The sequence below is a fragment of the Doryrhamphus excisus genome, chromosome 23, assembly GCF_030265055.1.
Source record: "Doryrhamphus excisus isolate RoL2022-K1 chromosome 23, RoL_Dexc_1.0, whole genome shotgun sequence".
NCBI lineage: Eukaryota > Metazoa > Chordata > Actinopteri > Syngnathiformes > Syngnathidae > Doryrhamphus > Doryrhamphus excisus.
The window spans coordinates 9525601-9537464 of NC_080488.1; the positions used below are offsets into that span (position 1 = coordinate 9525601).

At 40.7% G+C, this 11864-nt stretch overlaps 1 protein-coding gene and 1 long non-coding RNA gene across 2 annotated transcripts; one reads left to right on the top strand and one right to left on the bottom strand.

Annotated features, from left to right (window-relative positions):
• Window positions 1-145: 145 nt before the first annotated feature.
• Window positions 146-10094, top strand: LOC131110236 (uncharacterized). The gene is made up of 3 exons (XR_009120861.1): window positions 146-295; window positions 1946-2029; window positions 2114-10094. It is a non-coding gene; the product is annotated as an uncharacterized LOC131110236 (long non-coding RNA).
• On the bottom strand, window positions 810-11801 carry gpx3 (glutathione peroxidase 3). The gene is made up of 5 exons (XM_058063132.1): window positions 11655-11801; window positions 10772-10922; window positions 10392-10509; window positions 2648-2747; window positions 810-1298 (listed from the first exon to the last, which is right to left on the bottom strand). Exons 1-5 carry the CDS (start codon window positions 11736-11738, stop codon window positions 1077-1079), a joined length of 675 nt encoding a protein of 224 aa, XP_057919115.1. The 5' UTR covers window positions 11739-11801; the 3' UTR covers window positions 810-1076.
• Window positions 11802-11864: the final 63 nt, after the last annotated feature.

Genomic DNA, 11864 nt, shown 5'->3' on the forward strand with positions numbered 1-11864 from the left:
ATGATTAAATTCCCACGAAAACCGTTCATATACACGAAACCAGACAATGTGTAAGAAATTATTTTAACATGTTTATTTCTGCTACCGAAATCAATGTATATCTCGTATGTATAATAATCCAGTCTCGATATTGGATAGATGCCCATTGCTATCAAGCAGACGAGGGTCATTTTGCGCATGCGTAGTACAAAACAGCACGGGCTTCAAGATGGCGTTCAATTATAAACCGCGGTCTTTGGCTGCAACTCGTCGATTAATGGACCATGATATCAGCGATTTTTTTTGTAAAGAAGAGGTAAGTCACAAAACAATTCGCGAAAAACCAATGTGAATTTCAAGTTGACAAACGTAGAATTCAGTTAGCAAGATTAAGTGTTTTGTTTGTTAGCTGGTTTGAGCTATAGCTAACTTCCTGTTAGTGTTTCACTGTTTTTGCTTGGGTTTCTTCTACTTTTTGGGGGACATGTTTTTTCAACATGTCTGTTGTTCTTTTGCATTTTCTTGGGCTTTATTGACACCAAGGCACATTCAAGGTATCTTGTTCGTAAGTTAATATATGTAACAAAAATATTTTAAATTTTGACAAGAGTTTTACTGGCTTTTTTTAATTGTGTGTATTTCATTATTAGTGCACTTTTACTGCCATTTATTATTGGGGTGCTTTAACAGATGTCTTCATGTGGGCGGAGGGGTAAATTGTATTCACAATTTCAAAATAGACTCATGACATCAACACGGAATCTGCCACACCATTCTCCATCCTCATCTGATGCATGAATCACAGTCCAGTAAAAGATTGCAAGCGAGTGTGCAGTTCACACTGATTTATTAGAAGTTATTGACATCGAGGCTGTAAATGCCAGTAGATCCTGCTTTGAGAAGATAACATGATGCTGTGGGCTCACAGGACAGCTTGAATGCACTGAAGAGCTGGCCTGGAAGCCCAGACTCCAAAGAGGCTCCACAGTGTTTCTGTTTTCAAACCTCTTCTTCATTTAACATGCTACCTTCAATATGTCAGAAACTTTTGCCATTTACGCCTTGACAACAACTGCATCTAGAATCTACTGTTTTGTCTAGTTAAAAATATCTTGTGTGTAACGCTGGAGAAGGTATGTGCGAATGTCCGCTCGCACCTCGGATACATCGATGCTCGGGTGCCATCTCATAACCGGCTTCCCGTCCGGGCCCACTAGGAACTTTTCAAAGTTCCACTTGATGTCATTGACCTTGAGCGGCTCCCAGAAGAGCCTGCTGGTGGGGTTACCAAAGCTGTCTCCAACTGGAGGACAGGAATTCTATAGGAAGATGGATGTAAATGGGTTAATAATTAAAGACAAAGTCATCATATCATCATTGCCATGAATGGTGACAAACCACAAAGAGTAATTGAGATGCCATAAAAATATCTATTTCGACCCTCCAACCCTAACCAGATGAGGTCATCATGGTGCAATCACAAAAAGTAAACACGCAGACTATGCAGGTATCAAAATAAACCTTTAAATACAAAACAATACTATTTTAAAGGATGTTTTAACTATGTAACTTCCTATTGGAAGTGTGTGCTAGCCAGCATGCCTTGCGGGTTCTACATTTATATAAAATATTGTTTTACATGTAAAGTAGTGTGTCAGCGTTTTTCATGCACAGTCCTACAGTTACATTGTGTGTTGCACACCTGGTTTATTTGTTATTAGCACCCATGAGCGAGGTGGACATTTGCATTTATAAGCTGTTGGTTTGTGAGTAGGAGTGTAAATATCAAGCTGATCCACTGCATACAATATAAATAACACCCCCTCAAGCAAATACAGTTTGCCTCTGTCTACTTTTTGTGGTGCTCAACCTTTTTGAGATGGATTTTCCACCTATCTACTGGTTTTGATCAACAATCTGCAAATGTGCACGGTTGCCAATGGTTCAGTTATGTGGGGATTCGCAGTGCATAACTGGAAACGAGCATGAACACTATGTGGACCAATAGGACATGCCTCTCAAACGCAGGGATTTCGATTCCCAAGTTCTGGTACGTTGTGAGAAATTAACCAATTTGACTTATTTAGTCTGATTATGATTATTTATTGCAAATAATCTCTCTTTATTTATCTAGGAAGCCACGAAGAAATGGGACGCCACTTGATTCGCATGACGTCATCACCCTTCACCGCTTGACGTAGGCATTGACCATTCAATTGTTTATAGTAAATGTATCATAAGGTGGATACATTTCTACATTATTTCATTATTATATAGCATACCTCAGAACTTTTTCATTTAATAGCGTGAACAGAAAATATGTTGCAGATCACTTTGGCCCCAGCCATGTTATGTTCTCTGTGACATGCGTGGAAAACCTCCTGCTCCAGACCCATTTAGTTAGCGCTTTGCTTTGCCACAACATTTTGTATTTTTGTAGGAACAGTATGTTCCAGCATTATTCAGAAAATATTGTTTAATGAGTTTCACGTGGAAGAAGTTGAAGGCTAAGGCTAGAACACTCAAGTAAACATACATCCCCATAGATTGTGTATCTGTTCTCTGTGTTATTATTTCACAAAGCTTTTATTTCTTCTATATTCTGTTATTTTTAACCGTATTTCCATGTCCATGTAGTGTAGAGTTTGAGCAAGCGGAGAAAGCCTACCTTAAGAAATGTAAAAACCTCTTGCTCGTCTTTTCCATTCACATCTCCTTTCTCAAACAGCAGGAAGTTTGGAACAAAGCCGTTGCCGGGTCTGACATACCTGGAATCCAGAAGCGGGGGCACTTATCAGTGGTTATGTTTTTTTTTTTTTTTTTAGCTTTTTCCTGGCAGCCAGCTGTTGGAACTGTTGTAGATAAGTTATCCAATTTGCTGGTCTAACTGTTTGCCTTTCTAGCTACAAGTTGGTAAGATAGGTATAGCTTTGTTCTCTGTGTATGTATGCATGACTTGCTTTTATTGCAGGATGTGGCATCAGCAGAAGGGGACAGTTGATTGCTCAAGCAGTCAACCACAAGCAGAAGAATGCGTGTATGATAAAGATAGTGGTTTGTTTTTAAATGGTCTCAACTGGATAGTCAGGACACCCTTCCCCCGTAGCAGTTGAGACCTCCTGTGACCTAGGGAATTCCTAAATAAAAGGCAAGAGAGTGAAGGCTGTTTCAGAGTTGATTTGGAGGTTGTTACTGAGCAGACTTCAATCACTCTCCTTGCAAGTAAAACTATCCCAGTCTCTTTGTCCTCTTTGAGCAGGTTGCTTTACAGATGTTTGGTGATTAAACCTGACATTTACATGGTCCTTCGAGCCGGATCCCAAGATACCTGACGATTCCAGCGTGTGAGTGAGATCCCAGACAAGTCCGTGGCCACGGCAAAAAGCCCCTTTCCGGGACTGGTTCCTCCCTCTCGGGCTGGGATCCGACGGTTGACGGGAAATCCAAGGACAAAGAGACTGTGAGTACAAATTTTGTTTAAAAGGAATGAATGTGGGAATAGACAAACCCTGCAGGTCAGACAGTTAAATTCCGTAGGTGGGTAGACGCCCCTAGTTGAAACAGACTAGTTAAATTCTACACAGGACGGCGGAGTCCTCTGTGCTGAAAAAGTAAGTGTACCAAACCCTGACAGTTCTAGACTCCATCAGGTCAGACAGTTAAATTCCGTGGGAGGACAGACTCCTCTAGTTGAAATAAACTACGTTAAATTCTGTGAAGGACGGCGGAGTCCTCTAGTCTGGAAAAACGGGACGCGCGAAGTGTGAAAGTGTGAATGTATGAATGGAAATACAATTACCACTAGGTAACTGTGTTTTATGCCAAACCAACAAGAAACAAATGGTGAGCCTTTGTGGATGCTTATAGGCAAGAAAATTCCACCTGAAAAGGTTGAAGAGAATTTTACCACAAAAGGTTGTTGATCACCGTCTTGTTGAAAATAACCCCAGTGTTAGAACACGACAGGTGTTAAGAACCACTGGGTCCAAATTTAGTTCAAAATGGGGAAGGGACAAGGTAAAGAAAAACAAAGGTCCTTGAAGAACTCCCGTGTAAGGATTGGAAAGTAGTTGAAAAAGCAGTAGACCCCCTATATTATTGGATAAAACAGTACGAATTCAACGGAAAATTATCTACGGGATGTATTAGGGAGTTACAACAAAACATAAAAAAGAAATGTAAGCAAAACGAGAAGAAAATGAAAAAGGAAGGTTATGAGCAGACACGAGTCTGGATGAAAATAGCAGGACAGCAAGAGAAGGGTGAAAGAAGGGCAAGGCAGGAGAGAGAAGAGAAGAAAAAACAGGAGAAGGAGAGACAGCAAAAAGAAAAAAAAACAAAAAGAAAAGGAAAGTGAACAGAAAAAAAAGGAAAGTGAAGAGAAAGAAAAACCCGTAATGTTTCACAGGAAGGAAGATAATGAATATTTAGGTCCTTACAACGTGTTGAGGCAACAATTGGAACAGCCAGTGGGAGCCTCAGCACCAAATGAAGAATTAGGAATAAAGCAACCCTGGATAAAAATGTTTATATGTCGCCAGATAAGAAACCAATCTTGCCAAAAAAGTGTAAAAGTGGGCTGATGTTTGAGCCATGGTGTTACACATGTCTCAACAGGAGGGATGTGTCACACTATTAACACCCACTTTAATTCGTATTTAAAAAATCTTATTCAAAAAATGTTGTAGAGCGTTTTTAAAGTGTGCAAAACGCAACATCCAGGACAACTTGTGACCGAGGTGTGGCCAATTTCCAAAACCACAATATTAATTTCAAGTAATACACATGGACTTTATTGAGCTAAATAAAAGTGAAGGAAGGTCAGCCCTGATTCTTGCATCCCAGAGCTGTTGTAGATTGGCTTCAGATGGGATGGAGTAGGGATTATGTGTGTGAGATGGACCAGGATCCTGTTCCTGGACCAGATACTTGCTCCTTCACCCCATTATCTTTATTACCTCCTGAGTTTAGTTTTCCAATGAGTGAATGGCCATAAATGCCTGAGACCATCCTGGCTTTTTGGTTCTCCCACAATGATCTCTGCAAAGATAACACGAGACGCAGCACAGGATGCTATGTCCTGACCTTCTACTAGTGGTTAACAGGTACTGATCACAGTTTAACATGCTATTCATCTAATCTGCATGCAATATATTTTCAATGAAACAGAATTAGACTACAGCAGTCACTTTGTAAATCAACTTTTGAGAAAAAGAGGAGTGAGTTTTATATGAACAAGAGAAAGTGAGTTAAACAAAATAGATAAGTGAGATTTTTGTTGGGAAAAATGGTGATAAGGGAAAACATCACATTGCATTGTTTAAAAGAAAAATAATTATTTGAGAGAAAATCAAAGAGCATTCAAGAATTTTGTTTAGGACATGGACTGTTTGAAAAAAAAAAATGAAAAAGGCTAAAAACCATTGAGGGCAGAGAGCACGGCTTGCAGCTAAGACTTGCAATGATGATCGTTACATAGATGATGAAGATCTGCAACACACACTGACATGAAAAGAACAGACAAGACTTCTCAGAATAGGTCTTCCTTCTCTTTCTCCTACAGTGCCTCAGTGTCTCAGAGTGGACCATGATCTTGATCACAGACCTCCACCCTTGCTCTGCCAACAACCTGACAACAATATCCTGATACAACAACATGCATGATGAGTCCAATATCATCAGCCATGCCATTATGTCCAGTTTCATCTCCACCAAGACCTGAAGAAGATCCAACACATGAACTGTGTTCTGACTGCAAATGATCCCTTCCAGACATACATTGTTGCTCGTATCCAAACGGATGCTTAGGAAGTATCCTGTGACTGATGGTGGAGACCATGAGTGGGACAATGGTGTAAGGAAGGCGTGTGGGGAGGCCATAACAGCCCTGCTTGTGTTTAGTGAAGTTGTCCCACTTTCCCTGACCACTGAAGAGTTCTGAAGACGTTTGCTGACATGGTGATCACGGTGACGACAATCACATCACCAGCCACTAAAGCGGAATGTGGCCGAATTAGAACTGGATGGATCACACCTTTGATGCAAGGACAAGCCATGCACCAGAATCCATGGGTGGCAACAAATGGCCACCTGCAAGGAGGACATCCAGAGAAGAGACTGGGACAGCAATATGACCCTGGCATGTGCAGCAAAAGGGGACTTTGGACCAAAGACTTGATGAAGGACTTTCTTAACAAGCAAGGTGGAAGGAAGCAAGGAGGTGGGGCGTGATGGGATCATGCCTACTCTGACTCATCTGATGCCAAGGATGATACTGAAGTTGACAGTAACACACACACACACATACACATCTATATGCCCTGTCCTTTTCTTCCTTTTGTTTAGAGTCTTGGCTTAAATCAGCCCTCTTGCTGATAACTATGTAGAATATGATCTACTTCTCTCTTTTAGAATATGCTATAAGAAGACGTAGTACAAAATATGGCAAGGTTATTTCTTTTCCTTTCTGATGAAACACACTCACTAAGAATGACAAATTCCTAACCTCTCCAAAGTTGAATGGCAATTATGTTAACTTTGTTGGCCAATCAGGTGAAGTGGACCAAAGACAAGTCACCATTGGATTTTCTGTTTAAGAGAAAATTCAACTTCAAAAATTAAGTTTGTTGGCATATGGTGCAAAGGACCAAATGGCCTATTTTCTAATCCAGATGGAGGTGAAGGTGTAAAAACTGACACTGACCCTGATGTTCACACTTTGGTGAAGCAAGAGGCCAATCAGCTGTATGCATTTCAAAGGAAGATGCAAACTGGTGACATGAGTGCTCAACTGGTGGAGGAGGTTAAGAATGTACTTTCACGCACTCACGCACACACACACACACACACACACAATTTATGCAAATTGATGCTCTGCAAGGTCTTCAATGCACATCATACCTTTCTATGGTGATGAGAAATTTGATAAAAGATATTGACATAGGGATAGCTGTTAGGGGAATGTTTATCTCACAAATATTTTGTTCTGGGCATAAGTGCTGCCTTGATGCACATTTGGGTTATTCAGGTACCGTTTTTTTTTTGACGTCAATGATTCCATTCCTCATGGGTCTCTATCTAAAAGAGACACAGTGACAAATGGAATAATGTGGGCCTTTTTTGTACAAGCATGCTATTTTACATTTGATCGGGAATGCAAAAACAATTTGTTAATTTATTACAGTCCGGAATTGGATTTTTTGAAAAGTGTTTTTCGGCAAAAATACACTCAGAAAGGACTGTCCAGCTGGTTTTTCATTGTTGTGTTGTCTTGTTTGTCTGTGAGAGTGAATGTGAGGCTGAAGCCATCCCTGACCATCACTTTGGGAAAGGGAAACAAATGTTTTGCAATACAGAACAAACCCAATGATTAGTTTATTAATAGACGCATGCAAAGAACATATTAGGTTGTTCTGCTCTTTTAGCATCAATAGGCATAAATTAAATCTGCTAAAATGTAGATAGTTAATTTAGGGTATGCAGGACCTTCATCTAAAAATTAGCTATTCCGAAAAAGGCCTTGTAAATTAGGACAATCCGACTTTCAAAGGAACTTGGACCTTTTAAATGTTGCAAATGACATCCTGACATGACGACTATGAGTGCGACACACCGACAGCAGGGTTCTTCAGGGGGACAGTGGACTGTGACAAAAATTTAAATTGACTGAAAATTAAATGTGAGTGTTCTTTTAGGGTTGTTATTGTGTTGTGGGAATACATCAACTACCATGATATATTCCAACCTAACCTTCATTGTTCCACATTAGGAAAGCACATTCTCCGGGAGGAGGAGAAGACAAATGTCATATGTGGCCGAAACATGACATCTTTTTTGTTTAAAACTGTTTAACAGTACTAACATGTACTAACATTAACACTGTAACACTTGAAGTCATTCACACACCTGGCAGGGTGTGTCATCGTTTTAACTTCAGTTTGTTCCACAGGACACTTCTTCAGGATCCAGAGTATGAATTGTTGAACTTTGTTTGATGTTGTCCAGCTTCACAGATTACTGTTTGCAGATGTATAAACAGATAACCACCATTTGACTTTACAGGGAACTGCCAATGCTTTTGGAAGTTGACACATGGGAAAAACATGTGTCAAAAGGGGGGACAAATATCATTTTGTTGAGTAATCATTGTTAAGAATTGGACATGATATATTATTTTTTGCTAAAATTGGTTTCTCCAAAACCAAAGTGAGTGAAACAAAGGTAGGTATGAGTTCTAACATTAGAGGTTGATAATGATCAGTGATCAGCAGTGGCAGTGACACTCCATGGATTGTACAACATGCTGAAGATTTTGGTAAGTTACTGTATCTTGTTTTTTCTTAACTATATTACTGTATTTGGTATTTTGCCTTCCATAGTGCCAATGGTCATGCTAATGAGAGCAAATGGTTCATTGAAACCCAAATTCCCAGCTGTGAGCAAGGAACACTACTACAGTGTGACAATGTCCATCTTAATGCAAATTCAGACCAGATGGTGTGTTGGTTTAAATTCAGTGAAACCTTGTGTTGTTTGGCAAAAACTTAAATGCAGAGGGTGGATGTTAAAATTAAAGTTAAAATAGATGTTGGTGGCATGATGGCAGAGTGGTTAGCACTGCTGTCTCACAGCAAGAAGGTTTGAGAACCTTTCTGTGTGGAGTTTCATGTTCTCCTCATGCTTACGTGGGCTTTCTCCTGACGATTAGAAAATTTTAAGGCTCATTTACAATCAACGTCAATGGCCAAAATATGAACAAAGTGTTGTATTCAGTCAGACACTACATGATGGTTGCCTACTGCTCTTAGGTTGCCTACTGCTCTCGAGATTAGTGAGATTAGTCATGTGTAGGGAACACATCTGACATGTATCACGTAGATGGTAAAATGTTGTGTTGCTCATTCATTTCTTTCTATGTTCTTGGTGGGTGTCGAGTGACCTGACATCTGTTGGCCCTGGCGGGCATGGAGAGGACGTGTTGGAGTTCCAGCAGAGGGAAGACTCCACTGTCAGCGTGGTCAAATGAGAGACCTGCACACAGATCGGTCAAGGTCAAGACACTACCTGAACACTAGAGGACTACAACTACAACGACAACCAGAACGGAAGAAATGTCCATGCACACTCAACCTTCTCAACTGCGTGTTTGGATGGAGTCCACGAGTTCGCACCGTGAGCTCCTGCAGCCTACAATCAAGAGGATTGGCTGACTGACTGACTGACAGCAAACCATCAACAGAGGCACAAGGACTTCGACATGATTCGGCAATCTAACATCTCAAATCATACACATCAAGTTCACCACATCGTTGATGTCATACGGAAAACATCTACCACAAAAGTTGAAGACAAAGACTTTAAGACACCTGGACATCCATTCGTCTTTTTCCTGTGTCACTTATCTATCCCAGTTGACGTTGGGCAAGAGGATACACTGCTATCCAACCAATTAAGCAAGAAGTGTCAGGTATATGCACTCTTGCCCTAAGCAGATGAAAAAGGCGATGACGACCGAGAAGATAGCTTTCTCAATCTACCAGACTTGTTCCCAGATCCAGGAGACTATGAGTCTCCCCTCTGAGTGTAACATGCTGTGCTAAAGTAATGATTTCTTGACTGAAAATCGTTTTAGAAGAGGTCATTGAATGATAACCTATTTAGTGCAAACTGGATAAACAGGAGGGAAATGTTGGAACTGTTGTAGATAAGTTATCCAATTTGCTGGTCTAACTGTTTGCCTTTCTAGCTACAAGTTGGTAAGATAGGTATAGCTTTGTTCTCTGTGTATGTATGCATGACTTGCTTTTATTGCAGGATGTGGCATCAGCAGAAGGGGACAGTTGATTGCTCAAGCAGTCAACCACAAGCAGAAGAATGCGTGTATGATAAAGATAGTGGTTTGTTTTTAAATGGTCTCAACTGGATAGTCAGGACACCCTTCCCCCGTAGCAGTTGAGACCTCCTGTGACCTAGGGAATTCCTAAATAAAAGGCAAGAGAGTGAAGGCTGTTTCAGAGTTGATTTGGAGGTTGTTACTGAGCAGACTTCAATCACTCTCCTTGCAAGTAAAACTATCCCAGTCTCTTTGTCCTCTTTGAGCAGGTTGCTTTACAGATGTTTGGTGATTAAACCTGACACCAGCCCACATTCCGTCTAAGCTGCAACAGTCCACTGCAGAGTCCGTGTCCTGCCTAGAAGGTGACTGATGGCATCTGAGATTCTGATTCTGAACAAAGGGATTAAATGAAGTCCTGTTGATGGATAGGATTTACCATGAGTCCATCTTAGCAATGCAGTTGACCACTTAATGGCATACTACTGTTGTACAATATAAGCTTCTCGTCTGTAACTCTCCACAGGTTGAGCGACCCTAATTAAATCTTTAACCAAACAGTGACAGAGAGAGGCCTTACTGTAAAGCCGGCAGGATTTCATGCCGGTTGCCTGGTTCCTGTTTCCCAAACTGATTGCAGGGAAAGCCGAGAACAGTGAGTCCAAGCGTATTCATCTCCTCCTGAAGTGCATTCAGTTCTGCAGAGCGGAAAATGTACACATAAACAAATGAACCTCCAAAGACTAACATAAAAAAAACTGTACAATTTCACAAAAAATATGACTCAAAAGGCAAGAAAAAAAATTTCATGTTTCTGTAATGCCACAATTGATAGCAAAAATGGTTCACTTTGACAGCCCAACAATTCAAACAGTATTTTAAAACACCACTATAGGTGACTATCTCAGTATTGTGTATTTTTATATAGTAGTTAACCTCTCTTCATACTACGTATCTTACCCACATACTGAAAGGTGTATCCTCAGTAGGTGGCCACATTGACGATGAGGACGCTCCTTCCCGCGTAGTCGCTGAAGTTCACAGTACAGCTCCCATTCAAGGTGTTGGCCTGGTATTTGTAGATGGTGCCGTCTATGGAGGAGTCGCACAGCTGGAGGTAACACACAGACACACATGTTATTTATTCTATTGCGGGGTGAAACCGAAATATTCTTTTACAGACAAAACACATTTTTTTTCAAATTTTTGCTAACTTACCAGACCTGAAACAATAACAGTACAGTATAATTGTTATTTATTATAATGTGTCATGCTTAAATTGGAATGCAATACATATGCTTGGTATATATTGTTATTTTTTTATTTCATTAACACTCTTTGTTCCCAGTTGTTAGGTAATTCCATTACCAAAATGTGCAGTTGGTTTCACCATAGCCACTAATACACCGCCTAACATTTAATCTTTCTTTTTGTTCATGACAATGTAGGCTGTAAACATTATCCTGTCTTGGCCTCCTCCTTGCGGTTTGTCACATGATCTGATGTTTTCCTTGCTCCTAGGTTGTTTATTGACATGCAGTACATTTACATATCCATGCAAAATCCTGATGATGATTCATCAAATTCCTCTGGTTGTGATATCTTACCCCTGGCCAACATTACAACCATCCACCCCTACAATTAAGTATGCATAGTGGCCCCAAAACACTATTGATCTGCTGCATCTACCATAGTAGTTCATTTTTATTTGAAAACAGTACTTCATACTTTTCCTGGTTGAGGTCTACAAAAGCTATTGCACCATTATCCCTTCTTTTCTAATGTATGCATATCATGCCAGAAATCCACTGTCTTGGTTCTAATGAGTTCCACCCTACAGTACCTGAGTGAGCGAGGCTCCTCCGGCGGTGCAGGGCCGCAGCGGGCCCAGCAGCAGCAGCAGTAGCAGCGGCGACATCCACGTCATGCCCTCCCTTCACCACACCTCCGGTGGATTAAATGTCCTCTGCTTCGTCTGGGAGAGTCTTACTGGAGGGGGAGGGACGCTACAGCTGGTTGGCATGACGATGCCAGATAATGACGTCATAGCCAT